Raw genomic sequence first — 24381 nt, forward strand, 5'->3', positions numbered from 1 at the left:
GTTTCTCTCCCCACGGATGCTGAGTTTCTCTTACGTTTTATTGCAGAATCCCAGTAACTACCATATTTTGCTTTTTGTATAGATATTAGCAAGGGCTGGAAGAAATAAAAACAGAAATTGCTGGAGAAACTCAGCAGATCTGGTAGCATCTATGAAGAGAGAGAGAGAAGACAGACAGAAACAAAGTTAATGTTTCAAGTCCGGTTTCTGTTCTTTGGAAGATGTGTTGGTCAGCTGTGAACATAGTATTATCACTGGACTATTAATCCAGAGACCCAAATAATGTTCTGGGGACCATGTCTTCAAGCTATGGTAGATGCTGGAATTTGAATTTGATAACAATCGGGAGTCAAGAATCTAATGGTGACCATGAATCAATTGTCAAGAAAACCCCATCTGGTTCACTAATATTCTTCAGGGCAGGAAACTCCCATCCTTATCTGGTCTGGCCTACACGTGACCTCAGACCCACAGCAACATGGTTGACTCTGAAGAAAGGTCACTGGACCTGAAATGTTAATTTTGCTTTCTCTTCACAGACTTGCTGGGTTATCCCAGCAATTTCTGATTTCCAGTATATATCGCTATTTGTTTTTTTCTCTGTGGCTGACTCTTAACTACCCAATACTTAATAAACTCTGGCCTTGTCAGCAATGCCCTCATTCCAAATAAACAAGAGATTGGAAGAGGCTGAATGGCCCATTGCTGCTCCTATGTTCCCACGTATCTATGCTTTGGTGAGAATGTGGCTCAGTGGTTGGCACTGCTGCCTCACAGAGTCAGGGACCTGACTTCGATTGCACCCTCTGGTGACTGTTTGGAGTTTGCACATTCTCCCCGTGTCTGCGTGGGTTTTCTCCAACAGTCTAAAGATGTGAAGTGAGGAGATTTAGCCTTGATAAATTGCTCATAGTGTCCAGTGATGTGCAGGATAGGTAGATTGTCCATGGGAAATACAAGGGGCAGGGATCAGGTGAGTCTGGGGGCAATGGTCTTTGGATGGTTGGTATAGGTTCAAGGGGCCGAATGACCTGCTTCTACATTGTGGGGATTCTATGATTCACCCTCAAGGCAAATAGATCTGGCAAAATCTCTCCTGCTGACATTGTGACCCCGGGACGGGACAGGACAGTACCTTTGGTCCACCGTGCCTGTTTGATGCCCTCCTAATCCAATCCCATCTGCCCCTGGATCGCCCGCAGCCCTCTACATCTTGCCTGCCAACCTCTCAGTCTGTCTCCTTCTTGACGAAGGGTCACTGGACCCAAAATGTCAATCTGATTTCTCTCGAGAGATGCTGTTAGACCTGCTGAGCTTTTCCGGCAGTTTCTGATATTGTTTCTGATTTCCGCCGCTCTTTCGGGTTTTTGACGCGTCTGACTGCGTTGGCTCCCTGAAAAACTGAAAGCGCCTGTGATCGCACGTTGCGGTTTCCCCAAGAACAATATATTTCAGATACAATAAGTTAATACAACAGTCGCAATATGCAAATTCAGGATTAATAAATACAATCGTTCAAAGTATAAAGGTCCTTTTCGGGTTTGTTTTTGTACATGCAATCCATAAACTTAAGTGAAATAATTTATATATTTTATATATTTACAAAAAAAACACATAGATAACACCAATAGACGAGGGGGAAGGGGATAGACAGGAGCGGGGGTAAGGCTCGGTCATATTCTGCCAGTCCGGTTAATTAATGTGCAAACGCAAGAGGTGTTAATGCGTATCCAGCGCCAACCCGCCCGTTTTTGAGTGTCCATGGTGAGGGCACGGACGTAAGACTGTTTGGTCTTGCACTCGGAGATCCAGTGTCTCTTGTCGACACCCCTGCACCCACCCTGTGCCGTTGAGGATCGCTCATTGCATTTCGTCTCGTAGAAGTATTGCTTGAGGGGCCCAGTGGAGGTAGGCACGTCGATCATGACGGTGACCGTCTTACCGTGGACGTCTACTGCCGCCCGGCGGTCCGTTACCCAGCGACTGACGCTGTCACACACCGACAGGTCACCCCTCCGGGAAGGGTCAACACCCCCGGCGCCCGGGCTCGGGGCCTGCCGCTTCAGCCGCACCGTCCGGTTCGCCATCTCTGCCCGGCCCAGCGTCTCCTCCATGATGAAGAGCAGAGGTGGGACGCCAGGAGGCTGGGCGGCCAAGGTCACCCGCGGAGAGTACAGGTCCCACTCCTTCCCCGAGGCCTCGGGCCCAAGGGTCGCCACCTCGCCCAGCACGTCGTCCAGGGAGTAGCTGTCGCCGTCTGTCTCGTCCTCGCTGAGTCGCAGGTCACGGGCCAGCGCCTCACCCAGGGCTCCCTGGCCTTGCGCCGTGCTGTTCGATTGCAATGGGGCGGCCTTCAAGCTTCCAACATACAAAATGACCATCGCGTAAAGGAAGGTGACCATTACTGTGCTCACCTCACAGACCTGCGGAGAGACAACAAAACATGGCGGGGGTAGGGCGGTTAGATAATCATAAAATCCTCAGAGTGTGCAAACAGGCCATTCAACCCAACAAGTCCACGCTGACCCTCCAAAGAGCAGTAATCAATAATCTCATCAATAATATGAGGGGAATGGTTGAAAGATTCAGAAGTTACATGTGCAGTCTGGGTTTATATTGGTTGTACTTTGGACATTTCCCATTGTGATACTACCTGAGGCCTCTAGATGGTTCCTAACTGACCTCCTCAGGGATGTTATCATTCCCCTCCCGAAGTAGGTAGGACTAACCCAGAGGTAGAGAGTCTCTTTAGATTTGTCGCACCTGACTGTTCCGTTCTTATTGTGAAACCTGTTGCAGCCTGAGACCTCCATATAGTTCCTGAACAATCTCCTCAGGGATATTATCACACTCCCCCTGGAGAAGGTAGTGCTGGACAGGTCTGTCCCACTGAGGCAAGGAAGGGATGGTAGGTTGAAAGAACACAAGATGCGGAACATCTGGTAAAGAGGAAGAAGGAAGCCTACTTAAGGTTAAGGAGGCAAGGATCAGACAGGGCTTTAGAGGGTTACAAGGTAGGCAGGAAAGGGCTGAAGAATAGACTTAGGAGAGTTAGAAGGGGCAATGAGAAAGCTTTAGTGGCTAGGATTAAGGAAAACCCTAAGGAAATTCTTGTTCCATGTGAGGAACAAGAGGGTGGCCAGAGTAGAGGGTAGGGCCTATCAGGAATACTGGAGGGAACTTGTGCCTGGAGTCGGAGGAGGTAGGGGAGGACCTTAATGAATACTTTGCTTCAGTATTCACTAGTGAGAGGGACCTTGACATTTCAGAGAACAGCTTAAAAAATACTGATATGCTAGAACAGGTTGATGTTAGGAAGGAGGATGTGCTGAAAATTTTGAAAAACATAAGAATAGATAAGTCCCCTGGATAGACAGGATATACCCAAGGTTATTACAGGAAGCGAGGGAAAAAATTGCTGTGCCTTTGGAGATATTTTTGCATCCTCTCTGTCCACTGGAGTAATGCCAGATGCTTGAAGGTTGGCAAATGTTATTCCCTTGTTTAAGAAAGGGAATAGGGATAATCCTGGGAATTACAAACCAGTCAGTCTTATGTCAGTGGTGGGCAAATTATTGAGAGACAGGATTTATGATTATTTGGAAACCATAGCTTGATTAGAGATAGTCAGCATGGCTTTGTGAGGAGCAGGTCAGGCCTTGTAAAGCCTTATTGAATTCTTTAAGAAAGTGACAAAACACATTGATGAAGGTAGAGCAGTGGAGTGGTATACAGAACAACCTCAGTTATCTGAACATCAATTATCCAAATTTAAGATTATCCAAGCAAGATCTCAAGGTCCCAGTATGGCTTCCTTTGTTTATGATCAGATCAGTTATCCAAACAATCAGTTATCTGAACAAAATACTCCCCGGCTATCTTGTTCAGATAATTGAGGTTGTTCTGTACATGGATTTTGGCAAGGCTTTTGATAAGGTTCCCCATGATGGGTTCATTCAGAAAATAAGGAGGCATGGGATGCAGGGAAATTTGGCTGTCTGGATACAGAATTGGCTGGCCCATAGAAGATGGAGGGTGGTAATAGATGGAAAGTATTCAGCTTGGAGCTCGGTGACCAGTGGTGTTCCACAGGGATAGGTTGTGGGACCTCTGGTCTTTGTGATTTTTATAAATAACTACCACTGCACCACAAGAGAGAGTCCCTTTGTATATGTTGTACACTGGAGAAACCTGACAGTTCTGTTCCCTATTGTGGGATCTGATGTAGTCTGAGACCTCCAGATGGTACCTGACCAATCTCCTCAGGTATGTTATCATCCTCTCCTGGATAAACGATTGCTATCTAGAGGTAGAGACACTACAACTGCACCACCCAGAGTCCCTCTTTCCTTTTTTTATACCTTGACATGTTATTACTGGGCTGGTTTCCCACCAGCAAATCACCATGACATTATTTTCTTTTTACTATAAACAACCATCAGCCTTCACCTACGTAGCCAATCAAATATTTACAGGTAATTCAATGCAAGCCGTCAAGAGTGGGGGGAGGGAGAGAGAGGGGGGAATGGGGCTAAATTAAAGCACAAGACTCTCCTGGTATTTGATGCAGATTGGAGAAAACATTACATTCTTGTTGTGGAACCTGATATAGCCTGAGGCGTCCAAATGGCTCCTGATCGACCTCAAGAATGTTATCACTCTCCTCTGAAGTAGGTGGGATCCAAACACTGGCCTCCTGTCCCAGAGGTAGGGACATTACCACAGATTCACTAGTGTCCCTTAGGTTGGGTTTGTAGGTTTTTACTAACTTTAGATTTTATTGTGATATTTTGCATTTTATTGTGATATTTTAGATGTTATTAATTGAATTTGAACTCCGTTAGCTGCAGTATGGTGACATATGTACCCAGGAGACAGTGAGGTCTGCAGATGCTGGAGATCACAGTTGAGTGTGTGCTGTTGGAAAAGCACAGCAGGTCAGGCAGCATCCAAAGAGCAGGAAAATCATCAGAGCCCCGGCCCGAAATGTAGATTTTCCTGTTGCTTGGATGCTGCCTGATCTGCTGTGCTTTTCCAGCAACACACTCAATTGACATATGAACCCAGTCCACATTAGCCTGGATTAACAGACTATCACCTAATCATAGCAGGCAGGGCTACATTTCTGCTGGGGCATGCAGTTCAAGGAATATGGAACCAGACTGAGAAGATGCCACTGAGACACACAGCATCCATGTTTAATGAAATGGCACAATAGACCCAAGCATCTGAATGGCCTCCTCCTGTACCTCTGGGTGTACTACTGCTACAGCTCTTGAAAAGCTGCAATTATCTGAGCAGGCTCTATGTCAAGCCAATACAGAGAGAAGATGGCATCACTCTTTGCCCCTTTGAATGTTTCAATTGGACACACACTCACATACAGGTGCGCTCTCTCGAGATGTCACCTTGTAGAAACCACATCTCACTCACACTACCCCTGTAGAGGAGTGTTGTGAAATGGGTTCAGCTCCAAGTGCAGGCCTCTAATGGGATGATCAGACACCTTTTGGGACATTGGATGAAATGACATTGGTTTCACGCACTCTGAAATCTTTCAGGCTCCAGTGAGTGGCCACAGTATTTGATTGGTAGATTCCTCATGCGAGGCATGCTCAGCAATTCCTTCTTTACCAGTAACTAGAGACCATGAAGAACTGACAGTTACTAGTCAGCCCTAGATGGTGGCAGCAAATATTTGGGATCTTCCTCTGCACAAATTGCCTGCTGCCTTTCCTAAGCTACAACAGTGACTACACTTGGAAAGCACCTCATTGGCTGTGTAGCACCTTGAGACTGAGTAGCCAGGGAGGAACTGTTCCCATTGATGGAAGGATTGGGTAGGAGGGAGTGTGCAGATTGAAGGTCATTGGCAGATGAGACCGCAGCAACATGACGAGAAAGGTTTTCACGGGTTGAGTGGCTCGGGTCTGGAGGGCACTCCCTGAGAACGTGGTGGAGGTAGCAGTTCGAAAAGGAGGCCTTTGTGGCAATTGGATTAGTGTCCGAAAAGGAACAATTTGGAGAGTGACAGGGAGGAGGCAGCAAATGGCACCAGGTACATTGCTCCTTCAAAGAGCTGGGGCAGTCATGATGGGCCGAATAACTTCCTTCTGTGCTCTAACCATTCTATACTTCACAGTGATGAAAATGGGAGAACGTACAATCACAGGAGGTGGTGGAGACAATAGACAATAGGTGCAGGAGTAAGCCATTCTGCCCTTCAAGCCTGCACCACCATTCAATATGATCATGGTGTGTGGGCGAGTTTAAAACGAAGCTAAAGAATGAGATGGGGTAAATTCATCATAGGGCGAGACTGACTAGGTGCAGGGAGGATGTTTCCCCTGGTTGGATAGTCTGGAACCAGAAAGCACATTTAGATTAGAGATTAGATTCCCTACAGTGTGGAAATAGGCCCCTTGGCCCAACCAATCCACACCGGCCCTCCGAAGAGTAAACCACCCAGCCCCATTTCCTTCTGACTAATGCATCTAATACTATGGGCAATTTAGCACGGCCAATTCACCTGACCTGTGGGAGGAAACCGGAGCACCCATAGGAAACCCATGCAGACACGGGGAGTTGGTGCAAACTCCACACAGTCATCAGAGACTGGAATCGAACCTGAGACCCTGGTGCTGTGAGGCAGCAGTGCTAACCACTGAGCCACCCATAAAGCTTTTGTAATTGCAGAACCCACAGAGTGTGGGAGCAGGCCATTCAGCCCATCAAATCCATACCAACCCTCCAAAGCGCATCCCACCCCCTCATCCTATCCTATCCCTGTAACCCTACATTTCCTAAGGCTAATCCACCTAGCCTGCACATCTTTGGACTACGGGAGGAAACCTCCACAGCCAGTACAAGCCCCACAAAAACATTCACCCAGGGGTAGAATTGAACCTGGGTCCCTGGCACTGTTAGACAGCAGCACTAATCACTGAGCCACCACGGCAGACTGGTTTAAAGAAGGGTTACACTCAAAGCGTTACATTCTCAGGATTAGAGTTGACCATTTGGTACTGGGATGAGGAAATGTTTCTCCACCCACTGGATGGCCAGACTGAGGATTTTTCTACCACAGAAGGCTGTGGGGAGGCCAGAATTACTGAATGTATCCAAGAGGCAGATTGATACATCTTTAGATAAAAGCATCAAGGCGTATGGAGAGAAAGCGGAACACTACGTTGAAGTAGAGGATCAGTCATGATTGTATTGAATGGAGGAGCAGGTTTCAAGGGCTGAATGGCCTCCTCTGCTCCTATTTTCTATGTTTTAAAAACAAACACATGGAGGGAGAAAGGAATATGGTTGTTGGTAGGGTGAGGGGAAGGAGGGATGCAGGAGACTCTAACAAAGCATAAAACAGCCAGTTTCTTTACTGATCATTCTGTAGAATTCCTTTCCCAATCCCCAGGAAGAGTGGAGGGAAGAGTGCTGACTGTAGATAGTCAGTGAAATTGCCTCCTGATTGATCCCAGTTAATATGAAGCAGACTGAGAATTGTACTGATGTCAACTTTTTATCAGTAATGTTCAGTAGCATCATCCTAGGTTACGAGGATAGGCCAGTGGAACAGACTGGCACGCTCCAAGGAGGGTCAGAATGGAGGCATGGACCGACCAGCCTCCCTCTGTGCTTAGGTGGTGCCAGCGATAACAGGAACCACGACTGACATGAGGGAGAACATTCATCAAGACCTGCCTAAGACAGCATGCTGAAGGCAGAGTCAGTTGTGGGTTCTGAAAGGGAGCTGGGTCAATAATTAGAGAGAAGGAACTTGCAGGGTAGTGGGGAAAAAGCAGGAGGTTGTGTATAGCTGAATGGCCTCCTTCAAGCCTGTGCTCAGTGTGCACCAGGTGAGGCTTATCAAACATTTTATAAGCACCGCCACACCAGGAGACACTCACCTCCTACCTCTCGGCCTTACCCCAGAGGTGAAAGGTCCATGTTAAACTCACCCTTCAATTGATCCTAAACAATAAAATTGCACCCAAGTGAGTCGCTCGGTGTTGGAATTTTAAAACCTGCTTTATCTGTTTGGGTGCGTTACTATGGAAACAAGATCCTGCACCACTTGCTAAGCTACTTTTAAAATCCAGTTTCTCACCAGGTTTCAGCAAGTCTCCCACTCAGCACTGTACCACAGAGAGACTACACACCCGTGTTAAAGCAGCAAACATCAAGGAACAATCTTCCAGCCACGGTTCTCCAACCCACCGCCATTGGGAACCAATGGAAGAAGCCATTTATAGGAGCTTTAGCCTGCTCCACCATCATGACACATTGGCACCATTTTCCTGTTTCATTCCATATCCCTTTGTAGCTCCCCTCCCACCCCCAACTCCTCTCACCACCATCCGCTGCCTTTCAAAGAAGAGAGGACTAGATTTTCACATTGTGTGTGACTAACCTTGCCCCTCCTTTATTACTTAGCTGTTGAGGCCAACACTTGTTGTCTATCCTTCATTGCCCTTGAACTAAGAGTCTTGTTAGGGTCGTATCAGAGAGTGGTTAAGAATCAGTCACATTGCTGGAGTCTTGTTTGTTGAATAAGGCAATGATTCTGAAGGGGTTAACGTTTACAGTACACTGTTACCATGCATTCTTCTGATGCCACACACTGTAGGTGGCGAAAAGGAGATCTGCTCGAGCTTTCAGAGGAGCATATGTATCTGTACCAGCTCCTTCAGTAGTTTCCCCAACAGCACTCCGAAAGCTTGTGAAAGCTGTTGGACTATAGCCTGATGTTTTGTGACCTCTGACTTTGTCCAGGCACATGTGACCCCTGACCAGGCACAGTAAGACAGTATCTGCCCATAGCATTCACCTGGGCCCAAGTAACATTACCACAATGTAACCATCTTTCTCTTATCAAACAGGGAGATTATTGAGCCCTGATTTGACCTCTGGAAGGCTGCACTCCAAACGGAAGGTTACATCAACTTACCCGAAATAAGGTAAGGGAGGTTGGAGTGCATTGGGCAGGGTCTGTAACTCTGAGTTTCAAATCCTGGATCAGGACTTGCCGGCCACTGAAGGAGTCGGTGAGATGCTGTTTAACTAACTCTATAGATGCTGACAGATCTGCTGGGTTTCTCCTGCACCCTCTGCTTTTATTTCTGATCTTCATTACCCATAATATATTGCTTTTACTAACATGGCAGCCTGGGAATCCTCCATTACTTCTCCATTAGACGGAGAAATAGGCCATTCAGCCTATCAAGTTTGTTCCCCATTGAATGAGATATCACGGCGAATCTGTTAATCCTCAACTCCACGACCCTGTTGACTCCCCATGATTTTTGATTCCATTACTGATTAAAGACCTGCCTATCTCAGCCTTGAATTTACCTAACAACACAGCCCTTTGCGGTAAGGTGTTCCACAGATTCATAGCCCACTGACAGAAGAAATTCCTCCTCATCTCTGTCATTGTGAAGGGAGAAAAACTGTGTGAAGCAATGTCAAGAGAAAATGGAAATGACGAAGCCCCGTTTGACTTTGAATTGTTTTAAGCACCTCAGTCAGATCACCCTTCAGCAATCTTTCATACTCAAGGGAACATGGATCGTCTGTTCAACAAGTCTCTGGAGGGAGTCACGTGGTGCAGTGGCAGTGTCCTTATCCCTGGACCTGGAGACCTGGGGTCAAGTCCCACCTGCTGCAGTCGTATTTCATAAGCTCTCTATACAGGTTGGTTCACCTTCTAAACCATGTGACAATTCTGGGCGAAAGGGGAGAGACAGCTACAGTCTGAAATTAAAAAGGACACTGGGGGGGGGGAAATACTTCAGACGGACACCAGCCCTATCAGCCAAAAGGGAGAGAGAGAGAGAGAGAGAGAGAGAGAGCCATCTGTGTATTTAAAAACCATGAGTTTCACAGGATCTTGGAATGCAAATACAGATCAACAACAAAACTCTTGGCCCTGTTCTTCAGCACTTGCTGACTGCTTCGTTGCCATAGAGTCATACAGCACGGAAACAGACCCTTTGGTCCAACTAATCTACACCGACCATGTTCCCAAACTAAACTAGGCCTATTTGCCTGCAATTGGTAGATATCCCTCCATACCTTTCCTATTCATGCACTTATACAAATGTTTATTAAATGTTGTAACTGTACCAGGATCCACCACTGCCTCGGTAGTTCATTCCACCCAGGAACCACCCTCTGTATAAAAAAATTGCCCCTCATGTCTTTTTTGAAACGTTCTCCTCACCTTAAAAATACCCCCCCCCTCCCAGTTTTGAACTCCACCCCACCCGAGGGAAAAAAAACCTTGCTATTCAACTTATCCATGCCCCTTGTGATTTTATAAACCTCTACAAGGTCATCCCTTAACCTCCTACACTCAAGTGAAAAAAAAATCTCAGCCTATTTTTATAACGCAAACCATCCATTTCTAGCAACATCTTGGTAAATCTTTCCCCAAACCAGAACTGCATTCCTGAAGAGGCCTCACCAACACTCATGTTATGTTGAGGCTTGTGAGGTCTCTTCTGGAGTTGCAAATGAGTAGCATGTGTATTGGGTGGGTCAAGTGGGTGTCATGTGAATTGAGGCTTGGAGGGTTGCCCATGTCAGTAACACATAGCTTGAAGTGAGGGAATGGCACTCTCACCGTGGAGTAAACAAACAATGATTATGAATGGAGGAGTAAGGCCATTCTGCTTCCACCCTTCTATAAGACCAGGGCTGATCTGATATTAATGCCCTAACCTCACTATCTGTGATTGTGGCTCCAATACAGACCGAGGGAGTCAAAGGTTAAGAGTCTATCTAAGACCATCCTTGAAATTATTCAATGACTCTGCTTTGACCAATTTCTTCGAAACGGGGTTTCAAAGATCAATGAGCCTCAAAGAAAAATAAACCCTCCTTATCTCCATCTTAAATGGGAGCCTCTTCTTTTTAAACTCTTTCCCCAAATTCTGGTCTCTGTCTGACCCAGGGGAATCACTCCATGCACCACGACATGTCCGTTCAGGATCCACCTTGTCAAATCCTCTGAAGATATTGTTTACAAGGTCTCCTCTGATTCACCGACTGATATCAGTCTAACTGGTCTAGCCTTGCCCCATAGAACAAAACTCTCCCCCCAATCCCACCACCATATACAATCCTGCCCCACTTTCAAATATCTATCAGGTGATGGATCCATGAATAGGAAAGGTTTGGAGGGATAACGGTCAGAAGCAGGTAGGTGGGACTAGTTTAGTTTGGGATTATGTTTGGCATGGTCTTGTTGGACCAAAAGGTCTGTGTCTGTGCTCTATGAGTGTATGAACTTTCCCTGAACTGCTTCTAACACTTGATATCCTTCCTTAAATAAGGAGACTAAAACTGTGCACAGTTTTCCAGATTTGCCTGTTCAGCAATAGGAAAACAAATTTACTTTTCGATTCCACTCCCCTTGCAGTGAACAATGACATTTCATTTGCTTTCCTAATCATTAGGTTCTGGTTTCAAGTCCCACTTCGCGGCTTGAACACAAACTCTTTATTGATGAGATACTGAGTACAGGAACAGGGGGCGTCTTGCTGCAGTTGTGCAGGACATTGGTGAGAACATCTGGAGTACTGTGTACAGCTTCAGTCTCATTCTCTGAGGAAAGATGGAGGGAGTGCGATGAACGTTTACCAGATTGGTTCCCGGGCAGCTGGAATGACAAATAAAGAGACTGGATCGATTGGGATTACATTCACTGGAGTTCAGAAGAATGAGAAGTGATGGAATCTCACAGAAACCTTTCCATTCTAACAAGGTAAATGCAGGAAGGATATTCCTGATGAGCAAGGCTCACAGTCTAAGGAAATGGGGTAGGCCATTTAGGACTGAGATGAGGAGAAATGTCTTCACCCAGAAAGTGGGGAGCCTGTGGAATTCATTACCACAGAAACCGTTGGAGTCCAAAACATTGAATGTGTTCAAGCCTTAGGGCTAAAGCAGTCAAAGGGCATGGAGTGGAAAGCAGGAACAGGGGACTGAGTTGCCAGAACATGCTCAAAGGGGTAAATGGCCTGCTCCTGCTCCTATTTTCTACATTTCCCGGCTCTGCACTATTTTAATAAAATGCAGAGCAGCTTGCTAGAAGTGACGTACACATATGCTCTTGTTCTCCACAGACAGAAAGAACGTGGTCTAGTTTTGTGGTTTTATCAACTTTCATAGAGTCAGAGTCCTACAGCACGGAGACAGGCCCTTTGGCCCAAACTGATCCATGCCGACCAAAATATCCATGCACTCTAACCCTATTTCCCTGCACTTGGTCCATATCTTTCTAATCCTTTCCTGGGAACTTGAGGAGCCTATAGCTCCTTGTTGTTTTCTCAGCCAATCGCCTCTGAGCCACTCACCATCCTGACTTGGAAATACATCGCCGTTTCTTCACTGTCACTGGGTCAAAATCCTGCAACTCCCTCCCTAAGGGCATTGTGGGTCAACCCACAGCAGATGGACTGCAGCGGTTCAAGAAGGCAGCTCACCCCCACCTTCTCAAGGGGCAACTAGGGACGGGAATTAAATGCTGCCCAGCCAGATACGCCCATGAATGTAAATGAAATTTCTAAAATATCCCTTCCTGCACTAACGATTATCTCTGGGTAGAGAATTTTCTCTGAAGTCCTTATTGGATTTTTCTGGGACTATCTTAGACTCTAATTCTGATCTTGTGGAAGCAATGCGACCTCCACATAAATTCCTCCCAATATCCAGTGTGACTGATACTGGGGGAGTTGTAGCCTCCCTTCGGGAGGGTAAATTTGAAAAATTCCACAAATATTTACAGCTCAGTAGTTGAGGCACATTGCAGCTAATTCCTGCTCAAGTGGTAGCATGTTCCTGTTTGTATAAATGATTCATTCAGCCATCACAGTGGTGGAAAGAGAGAGAGAGAGAGAGAGAGAGAGAGAGAGAGAGAGAGAGAGAGACACAGACAGACAAAGAGACAGAGTCCGATTTACACAAACTGCGCTTACTGTCCCAGAGATATAGAAAAGTAACTGTGGTGTTACAGGATGGGGATAGAGAAGTGTGACCAGATAAATTGCACTGCCTGGCATGGGTATGGTGGGCCAAATGGCCTCTTCCTGCACTATAACCATTCTACAGTTCTGACCACACTTGCATTGATGTAGCGCCTTCCAAAGCCCCTGGATGTACACATATAGGAGGAGAAGCAGGCCATTCGGCCCTTCAAGTCTGTTCCTTGCGGCCACTTTTGAAGCGTTGTTGCTAATGTAGGAAACACAGCAGTCAATCTGCACACACCAAGATCCCACAGACACCTGAGAATGACTTGATCTGTGTTAGGGACGTTCGTTGAGGGATAGATCGTGGCCCAGATACTCAGGAGAACAGCCCTCTCCTCATCAAAGCAAGAATTTTTACACCCCCTAAGGTTGGTGGGGCGGGGTGTGCTGTGGTGTTTAAAGTGAGCTTCAAAAGACAGCATCACTGAAGGTGTGTGCAAGAGCACGCACGGCTGCAGGTAAGCAAGTGTGTGCATGCGAGCATGTGTGTGTTTGTGAGTGGTGTGTGTGCGCATGTGTTTCTGAATGTCGAGTGTGTGTGCGCGCACGCAGACGCACACATATGCAAGGGTGCATGCGCATGTGGGTGCGTGTGTGTGTGGGTGCCTGTGTTTGTGAGTGTACATGTGTGCGCATGTGTGTGGGGACAGGATCAGGCTGCTTGTATCCCCTTCCTCCCATTTCCAAACAGCCAGTTAGCACTCACCACTGCACCCCCCCTCACCCCACCCCACACACACAGACACACAGTGGGGTGGGGGGGAGGGGAGATCAGTGCTTGGCTGAGGCACTGCAAGGCACCCCCCTGCCCCTCGTCAGAGTTCCCGGAGAGGAGCCACATGAATTCACAGCTCGTTCACAGAAGCTGGAATGTCACTGTGTTCTTGTTCACACACAGTGATGACCCCTCTCGAGTTTAATGCCCTCTTGCTGCCACTCCCCGTTGCCAATACAGATTTCAGCCAAGTGCCCCAAGGACAGGGCTAAACAAAGCACCGTTTGCATTACGGAATCGTGCAGAACATGGGATCGTTAGGCTCCCCCTCCCCAGGGGATGGGCCTTAGAAGACAAAGCTTCCCTTTTGACAGAAAATATTTATTAGAGAGAGAGAGAGAGAGAGAGAGAGAGAGAGAGAGAGAGAGAGAGAGAGAGAGAGAGAGAGAGAGAGAGAGAGAGAGAGAGAGAGAGAGAGAGAGAGAGAGAAAATGAGAATTAAAACAACTCAGGAAGTCCAAGTGGAAAAGAACATTGTTCGTTGTTAAACCCCAGATTAGAGCCACTACTTGTGGTGTAGATAGGCCAGTCCCAACCTAGGACAGACAGTCATACAGCATGGAAACAGACCCTTCGGTCCAACTAGTCCATGCTGACCATTATCCCAAACTAGACTAGTCCCACCTGCCTGCTCCTGGCCCATATCCTCTAAACCTTTTCTATTCATGGCCCTGTCCAAATGTCTTTTAAACATTGTAACTGTACCCACATGCACCACTTCCTCAGGAAGTCCACTCCAGACATGAATACCCATCCCTTTGTTTTGTTTTAATCTGTTTAGATATGTTACGGCACAGCAGGGAAGCGATAGAACCTGAACCCTGGGGGTTCTGGTTTAGAGGGAAGGACATTTCCACTGTGCCACAGGGGTCCTCTGGGATCTGCTATTTTTGGATACCCAGTAGCGTTACCACACACAATTGAGCAACTTTCCCACCACCAAACTCACCATGACATTTTTTTGCTTTTTTCTCTTTTACCTACCATCAGTCGTCACCCGTGTAGCCAATCCAATATTTACAAGCAAAGTCCATTACCGACAATGCAAACCATCAAGTGGGATTGGGGAAATGGGGGTGGGGATGGATCTTCTTTGTAAAGGGCTCAGGTGATGAGTTCTAGCTGGGCAGGCCAATACCTAATACCCAGAGGTCTCATGCTCAATGAGCGCCACAGGGAGATTAATCAGTGACTCCACATAGTTCTTGGAGAGGTTATCACAGCATCCGAAGCCGGTAAAGAGCCGTGTTTCTCCTTTCCCCTCTGATTCAGCTTGTACCGTTTAGTTGGGGCAGGTTTTGTTTCTGTACTGCAGATTTAGAAACAGGGTTCAAATCAGTCCCTAGCGCCTGCCATCCAAGGGGTGGTCTGCTGTCAGCTTCAGCTGCAAGATACGTCTCTTCCCACTGGAAGGCAAACTCTGGGGGAGGTGGAAACCCACCATTAATATCAGTCATCGGGAACTTCTAGATGCTCCTATACCCCTCCCAAATCTGCCCAGCAACCGTTCTTGGAGTCCTGTAAGTCCAGTGAGAGGAATCACCTGTTGCATATCAGATTATTTAGAATCATAGAGATGTACAGCACAGAAACAGACCCTTTGGTCCAACTTGTCCATGCCGACCAGATATCCCAACCCAATCTAGTCCCACCTGCCAGCACCCGGCCCAGATCCCTCCAAACCCTTCCTATTCATAGACCCATCCAGATGCCTTCTAAAATGTTGCAATTGTACCAGCCTCTACCACTTCCTCTGGCAGCTTATTCCATACACATACCACCCACTGTGCGAAAAAGTTGCCACTTAAGTCTCTTTTTGATTAATTGAGTTTCTGTAATCCTGGAGAGTACATGACTCAGAAAAAGGAGGGGAATGAGGGGTCCTAACAGTTCCTGTGATGGTTACTAAGAGGTGTTACTGAGCTAAGAATTGGAGCTTCACTTTGATGTGGGTATTATTGACAAGGCCAGTATTTGTTGCCTACTCCTACGACGACAGTTAGGAGCCAATGACTTTGCAGATTTGGAAACTGGGCCCCTCCTTTAAAACTATGTTCTCTAATTATTCTGTATTCAGTATTTCCTGTGTAGCATTCGACCTCATCTAATTGTGTTACAGTAACTTGTCTTCCACAGATATAGGCAAATGAATTATCAGGTGCCACCCTGCTCTATTAACAGTTTGGGAAAATAAAGAGGTTTTACTCCAAGAAAGAAAGAAAGACTAACCTTCAACTGGTGGTGGGCAAGGGGACGACAGTCATCCTGGCATCCGTGAGAAATTGCCCGTGGTCATTGACCAAGAGAGTTTAGACAAGGCATTGGCACAGCAGCAATAGATAGACCATCAAAAAAATAAGGAACATCAGCATAAAGCCAGAGAGATGGAGGGAGAGTAAGAAAGAGTGTGTGTGTGTGCGCGCGCGTGAGAGAGAGTGTGAGAGAGTGTGAGAGATTGAGAGATTGAGAGAGTGAGAGAGAGAGAGAGAGAGAGAGTGTGAGAGATTGAGAGAGTGAGAGAGAGAGAGAGAGAGAGAGAGAGAGAGAGAGAGAGAGAGATATCTTATTGGGAGAAGACTAGGAATTCTCTGCATTAGCCCAAGGACTTGGAACCAAGACTGTGACCAACAAAGATGGCACAATGAACATTCAGCCCCTCTGAAAACATCACTGTCCCCTTGGGTTTGATGAAGTGTTCCTACTTCTCACAGTCTTATACTTTATCCAATGAATGTATCACACGTAAACTACTGCTACTTAACAAACTCAATGAAATATCAGAGAGTCTCTTACAATTCATCAACTGCCTACATTAGACTCCAGTGATCGCAAGCCTCTGAAAACAAACAGGAGTCAGATATGGACCAGCCTGGATAAGGACAGCACATTCCCTTCTCTAAAGGGTATTGGTGAACCAGATGGGTTCAACCACAGCTTACGATAGCTGAGACTAACTCAGTATTCCAGATGTTATTGACAAATTCTCATTTTGGTGACAGGATTTGAACCTGTGTCCTCAAAGTATCAGATTTTGGATTAGCAATCTGGAGAGATTACCAGTACACCAACATTTCCCCATTACACCTCCCAGCTCCATTATAAAATAAATGAAGTCAACGAGACAGTTTTTCAGATGGCCTATGGATATTATCGCTAGACGTTTAATCCAGAAACTCGGCTAATGTTCTGAGGATCTGGGTTCAAACCCTGACAGTGGGTGGAATTTGAATTCAGTAAAACATCTGGAATTAAGACTCAAATGATAACCATGAAACCATTGTTAGAAAAACCTCTCTGGTTCACCAATGCCCTTCAGGGAAGATAATCTACCAGCATTACCTGGTCTGGACTACATGTGACTCCAGACCCACAGCAATGTGGTTGACCCTTAAATACCCAATTAGGGCTGGTCAATGAATGCTGGTCGAGCCAGAGATGCCCATATCCCATGAGTGAAGAAAACATGAGATTGTTTCTGGCCAGGAAGCTCATACAAAATAAACAATTGGGAACACTGGGAGCAAAGGACAGGACCTAACAACAGAGTGAGTAAAATCTCCACGAGAGTGCAGGATGGAGAAAGGCGAGACACATCCGACAAACAATAAAAGGTCCCAGAACCCTGCGGAGCCTCCCCGATAGACTCAGTCTTCCCTGAGGCAGCAGAAGGCAGGGATTAATGAGCGAGCAACAGTGGGAATGTGGAAAAGCTGCTTTCACATGTCTATCTCAACACCATCGGAATTCTGACTCGCCCTCTCAGGGTGAAGAGGTCATAAAGACCCAAGTGGGAGAGAGATCATAAAATCCCCTGAGGTAGGGGACATTGCTTAAATATTAAGGTCACACATTTAAGATGGAGGTCACAGAGTCAGAGTCATACAGGACAGAAATAGACCCTTCGGCTCAACCCGTCCATGCCAACCAGGTTTTCCAAACTAATCATTTCCGTTTGCCTGCATTTGGCTTGTAATCCTTCCAAACGTTTTCTATTCATATACCTATCTAAATGGTTTTTAAATGTTGTAACTGTACCTGCATCTACCACTTCCAAGGGGAATTTCTTTGGGGGGGCTGGGGTCTGTGAGACTCTCTTCTCTTGAGAGAACTGTGGAGGAAAGGAAATGTTTTAAAAGGTAGTGATGAATAGGTAGATTCTTGACTGACAATGGACTCAATGAATACAGACCGGAGGGGCTGAAGGGTCTTTTTCTGTTCTGTAGACCTTTATGATCCTACAACTCTATATGAACACACAAAACAGCAATAGAAGTGGGCCATTCAACCCCTCAAGTCTGCTCTGCCCTTCAATATGATCATGGCTGATCTGTTTGAATTCTACATTCCTGTCTAACCCCAGATTCCATTGATTCCCTTCCTGGGGCAAGTGGCAAAGCAGATGAGGCCAGCATTAGATCTTGACGAGGGGCGGGGGCGGATTGAAAGGGCTGAATGGCCTCCTCTTGCTCCTTACTCATATGTTCATAAAATGGGGCGAGGGCGTCTGAACTCATCTGTCCCCATCCTTACCCCTGAATATTGTGTCTGATCTCCCTGGGAGTCTGAATGCCAATGGGTCACCCTGTTCCAATGGTGACCAGGCACTGGACAGCTTGGCTGTGTGGGTAAACATTTTACATCAAATTCAGACGAGAAATTAGATTAGATTACATTACAGTGTGGAAACAGGCCCTTCGGCCCAACAAGTCCACACCAACCCGCCGAAGCGCAACCCACCCACACCCCTACATTTACCCATTACCTAACACTACGGGCAATTTAGCATGGCCAATTCACCTGACCTGCACATCTTTGTGACTGTGGGAGGAAACCGGAGCACCCGGAGGAAACCCACGCAGACACAGGGAGAATGTGCAAACTCCGCACAGTCAGTCGCCTGAGGCGGGAATTGAACCCGGGTCTCAGGCGCTGTGAGGCAGCAGTGCTAACCACTGTGCCACCGTGCCGCCCACCAATGCCAACAGAAAACCCAGCTGATGAATCCCCGTGCAGTACTGAGGGAATGCAGTGTCACCTTTCAGGTAAAATTTTAAACTAAAGCCAAGCTCGAGTCTTCAAGAGAAAGGGGAAGAACCCAGTTCACTATTTGGAAGAAGAACGAAAAAGTGTTCATCCCAGTTTCTATAAACAATTATACCTCAACCATCACCTCAATTAGACCATCTAGTCATCGGCCATATCGATGAAGCTCGCTGTGGCTGAGTGGTCAGCGACAATTGCTGCATTAGAACTCCACTATCACCTGATGAAGGAGCGTCGCTCCGAAAGCTAGTGTGCTTCCAATTAAACCTGTTGGACTATAACCTGGTGTTGTGTGATTTTTAACTTTGTACATTAGAACAAGGGAGGGTTGTTTTGCTGCAGTGATAGTGTCAATACCTCTGAGACAGGAGATCTGGGTTCAATTCTGAACCTGCTCCAGAACATCTCTGAAGAGGTTGATCAGGTAATACCTGCACTTTGAAGAGTATGTAATTGGTTGGAATACTTTGGCACATCCTGAGGGTATAACAGGCTCTATATAAATGCAACTATTTTCTATCTCTCCTAGTTTTCAGTAGTCCAAACATTTCCTTTCACATTACGATACCAATGTGACACTAAGCACCACAATGATGTTTGACTGCGAGAGACAGACACATGGTGCCAAGAGAGACAGGATAGTGGTTATGATCACCAATAAATTAAAGGCACACAACCCTTCCAAACAGAGACAGGGTTAGATGCAGAGTAAAACTCCCTGTACACTGATCCCATCAAACACTACCAGGTCAGGCACAACATAGGGTTAGACACAGAGTAAAGCTTTTCTACACTGTCCTCATCAAACATTCACAGAACAGGGACAGCACAGGGTTAGATGCAGAGTAAAGCTCCCTCTACATTTTCCTCATCAAACACTCCCAGGATACTGATAGCATGAGGCTAGCTACAGAGTAAATCTCCCTCTATTCTTTTAAACAGAAAGTAAAGTTCTCTCTACATTGTCTCCCTCAAAAACTCCAAGGGCAGGGGCAGCTGCAGACCAGCCATGATCTAAATTAATGGCAGAACAGACTCGTCGGGCTGAATGGCCTCCTCCAGACCATTCCATATTCCCCCAAATCCAAAATGGAGGTGACAGGCAGACATGTGACCAGTATACTCGTCGGGCATACTCATTGCCAGCAGAGCTCCCTGACAATCTCCAGCTGTGGATGGCTTTTAGTCCCTGGCATTTCTACCCACCAGACACATTAACAGCCACCCACATTACACGGTCTTGACTCCGGCACCAAAGCAAAGACAGTAGATTAGGGAGGGAATCATGAGATTCACTGAAATGATTAGGGCGATTACGGCAATGGTTACATGGTCACCATTAGCTCCTCTCACATTCACATGGATTCAGATCTCATCATTTTCCATGATGGGGTTCAAACCCACATTCCAGAACATTGCCTGTGATAGGATCTCGACTGTTTGTACAGTGACAAAGCCATTAACCCCACCACTTTCCCCGATTAGGTCAACCACAATACTCGTCATCAGGCTACTTATCAGAGAAAGAATCACTCATGACGCAGAGTTCCTGGTTATAAACACGTTCAATCTGAACTGCAGATGAGGATCTTGACCACTGAAGGTCAGATTTTGCAGTCAACAAATACTGACCCACAAACGAAGTAACATATCCAAAATAGGAAGGAATGCAAGACAGCTGTACAACAAATGAGTGAAAACAAAAGGTGATACATTTATAAAGCACCACTCACAACCTCCCCAGTTCTGAGCAAGAGTCGTTCAGGACTCAAAGCATTAACTCTGTTTTTCTCTCCACATGTGCTGCCAGACCTGCCGAGTTTCTCCAGTATTCTCTGGATGTTCCAAGCGGCTGAACAATCCGAAAAAGGTTTCTGACTAGTAGTGATGTGGAAGCACGTCAGCCAATTTGCACCAAACAACAATGTGACCATGCTCAGACTGTGCTGCAGTGAGGTTGATGGAGGGGGATACTATCAGCTCCAAACTTCCCCATTTAAACTGTGGAGAAGTCAAAGTGCTCCCAGAGAGACAGAGAGAGAGAGAGAGAGAGAGAGACAGAGAGACAGAGAGAGAGAGAGAGACAGAGACAGAGACAGAGAGACAGAGACAGAGAGACAGAGAGAGAGAGAGACCGAGAAAGAGTGTGAGAGAGAGACAGAGAGCAAGCTGGGAGGAATGAAAGAGAAAATGCAAAAGATAAGAACAAGGAGCTGAATAGTCCAGAGTAGGGATGAGTGAGTGACTAGAATGACAGTGAGAAAATTAAACAGCCAGTAACAGACAGTAACGGGCAGTAATGGGTAATAACGGACAGTAATGGCCAGTGTCGGACAGTAACGGGCAGTAACGGATAGTGTCGGCCAGTAACGGACAGAGCCGGACAGTAACGGACAGTGTTGGCCAGTAACGGACAGAGTCGGACAGAATCAGAAAGCATCGGAAAGCGTCGGACAGTGTCGCACAGTAAGGGACAGTGTCGGACAGTAACGGCCAGTAAAGGACAGTGTCGGCCAGTAACGGACAGTGTCAGCCTGTGTTGGATAGTAATGGACAGTGTTGGCCAGTAACGGACACTGTCGGAAACTGTCGGAAAGCATCGGAAAGTGTCAGACAGTATCGCATAGTAAGGGTCAGTGTCGGACAGCAACAGCCAGTAAAGGACAGTGTCGATCTGTGTCGGACAGTGTCGGCCAGTAACGGACAGTGTCGGCCAGTAACGGACAGTGTCGGACAGCAACGGACAGTGTCGGACAGTAATGGACAATGTCGGCCAGTAACGGCCAGTAAAGGACAGTGTCGGCCAGTAACAGACAGTATCGGACAGTAACAGACAGTGTCGGACAGTAACGGCCAGTAAAGGACAGTGTCGGACAGTAATGGACAATGTCGGCCAGTAACGGCCAGTAAAGGACAGTGTCGGCCAGTAACAGACAGTATCGGACAGTAACAGACAGTGTCGGACAGTAACGGCCAGTAAAGGACAGTGTCGGACAGTAATGGACAATGTCGGCCAGTAACGGCCAGTAAAGGACAGTAACAGCCAGTGTCGGACAGTAACAGCCAGTGTCGGACAGTAACAGCCAGTGTCGGACAGTAATGGACAATGTTGGCCAGTAAAGGACAGTGTTGGCCAGTAACAGACAGTGTCGGACAGTAACGGACAATGTCGACCAGTAACGGCCAGTAAAGGACAGTGTCGGACAGTAACAGCCAGTGTCGGACAGTAATGGACAGTGTCGGACAGCAACGGCCAGTAACAGACAGTGTCGACCTGTGTTGGACAGTAACGGACAGTGTCGGACAGAAACGGCCAGTAACGGACAGTGTCAGACAGTAACGGACAGTGTCAGACAGTAACGGACAGAGTCGGACAGCATCAGAAAGCATCGGAAAGCGTCAGACAGTGACGCACAGTAAGGGACAGTGTCGGACAGCAATGGCCAGTAAAGGACAGTGTCGGCCAGTAACGGACAGTGTCAGCCTGTGTCGGATAGTAATGGACAGTGTTGGCCAGTAACGGACACTGTCGGAAACCATCAGAAAGCATTGGAAAGTGTCAGACAGTATCGCATAGTAAGGGTCAGTGTCGGACAGCAACAGTCAGTAAAGGACAATGTTGATCTGTGTCGGACAGTAATGGACAGTGTCGGACAGTAACAGACAGTGTCGGACAGCAACGGCCAGTGTCGGACAGTAACGGAAAGTGTCGGACAGTGTCGGCCAGTAACAGACAGTGCCAACCTGTGTTGGACAGAAACGGCCAGTAACGGACAGTGTCGGCCAGTAACGGACAGTGTCGGCCAGTAACGGACAGAGTCGGACCGCATCAGAAAGCATCGGAAAGCGTCAGACAGTGACGCACAGTAAGGGACAGTGTCGGACAGTAACGGCCAGTAAAGGACAGTGTCAGCCTGTGTCGGACAGTAACGGACAGTGTCGGCCAGTAACGGACAGTGTCAGCCTGTGTCGGATAGTAATGGACAGTGTTGGCCAGTAACGGACACTGTCGGAAACCGTCGGAAAGCATCGGAAAGTGTCAGACAGTATCGCATAGTAAGGGTCAGTGTCGGACAGCAACAGCCAGTAAAGGACAGTGTCGATCTGTGTCGGACAGTGTCGGCCAGTAACGGACAGTGTCGGACAGCAACAGCCAGTCAAGGACAGTGTTGATCTGTGTCGGACAGTAATGGACAGTGTCGGCCAGTGTCGGACAGTAATAGACAGTGTCGGACAGTAACAGACAGTGTCGGACAGTAACAGACAGTGTCGGACAGTAACGGACAGTGTCGGACAGTAACGGACAGTGTCGACCTGTGTTGGACAGTATCGGACAGTGTCAGACAGTAACAGACAGTGTCAGACAGCAACGGACAGTGTCAGACAGCAACGGACAGTAAAGGACAGTGTCGGCTTGTATTGGACAGTAATGGACATTGTCGGACAGTAACAGACAGTAATGGCCAGTAACGGACAGTAACGGACCGTAACGGACAGTAAAGGACAGTGTCGGACAGTAATGGCCAGTAAAGGACAGTGTTGGACAGTAACGGACAGTGTCGGCCTGTGTCGGACAGTGTCAGACAGTAACGGCCAAAGTTGGCCAGTGTCAGACAGTAACGGCCAAAGTCGGCCAGTAACGGCCAGTGTCGGACAGTAACGGACAGTGTTGGACAGCAACAGACAGTGTCGGCCTGTGTCGGACAGTGTCAGACAGTAACGGCCAAAGTCGGCCAGTAACAGCCAGTGTCGGCCAGTAACAGACAGTAACGGACAGTGTCAGATAGTATCGGACAGAAACGGACAGCGTCGGCCAGTGTCAGACAGTGACGGCCAGTAATGGATAGTGTCGGACAGCAACGGCCAGTGTCGGACAGTAAGGGACAGAGTCGGACAGTAAGGGACAGAGTCGGACAGTAAGGGCCAGTAATGGATAGTGTCGGACAGCAACGGACAGTGTCGGACAGTAAGGGACAGAGTCGGACAGTAAGGGACAGAGTCGGACAGTAAGGGCCAGTAAAGGACAGTGTCGGATAGTAACGGACAGAGTCGGACAGTAACGGACAGCAACGGCCAGTAAAGGAGTGTCGGACAGTAACGGCCAGTAAAGGATATTGTTGGACAGTAACGGACAGTGTCGGCCAGTAACGGACAGTAACGGACAGTGTCGGATAGTAACGGACAGTAACGGACAGCGTCGGCCAGTAACGGACAGTGTCAGCCAGTAACGGACAGTAATGAACAGTGTCGGACAGCAACGGCCAGTGTCGGACAGTAACAGCCAGTGTCGGACAGTAAGGGACAGTGTCGGACAGTAAGGGACAGTGTCGGACAGTAAGGGACAGTGTCGGACAGTAACGGACAGCGGACAGTAACGGCCAGTAACGGGCAGTAATGGACAGTGTCGGCCTGTAACAGACAGCAACAGCCGTAAAGGACAGTGTCGGACAGTAAAGGACAATGTAGGGATGAGTGAGTGACTAAAATGACAGTGAGAAAATTAAACAGCCAGTAACGGGCAGT

At 47.3% G+C, this 24381-nt stretch overlaps 1 protein-coding gene across 10 annotated transcripts in view; it reads right to left on the reverse strand.

The window, feature by feature from the left end:
- Positions 1-805: 805 nt before the first annotated feature.
- Positions 806-24381, reverse strand: part of LOC122542172 (neurotrophin-4-like) — a 78363-nt gene continuing 54787 nt past the window's right edge. For 7 of the 10 annotated variants that reach the window (XM_043679603.1, XM_043679601.1, XM_043679609.1 and 4 more), the window contains one exon: positions 806-2423. In XM_043679603.1, the coding sequence (XP_043535538.1) occupies positions 1674-2423 (750 nt within the window). In that variant the 3' untranslated portion in view covers positions 806-1673. Of the gene's footprint in view, positions 2424-11493; positions 11669-17850; positions 17924-24381 lie in introns of those variants that run through there. The other 3 variants (XM_043679606.1, XM_043679604.1, XR_006309751.1) reach the window with 2 other exon arrangements.

The sequence above is a fragment of the Chiloscyllium plagiosum genome, chromosome 39 (genome assembly GCF_004010195.1).
Source record: "Chiloscyllium plagiosum isolate BGI_BamShark_2017 chromosome 39, ASM401019v2, whole genome shotgun sequence".
Lineage (NCBI taxonomy): Eukaryota > Metazoa > Chordata > Chondrichthyes > Orectolobiformes > Hemiscylliidae > Chiloscyllium > Chiloscyllium plagiosum.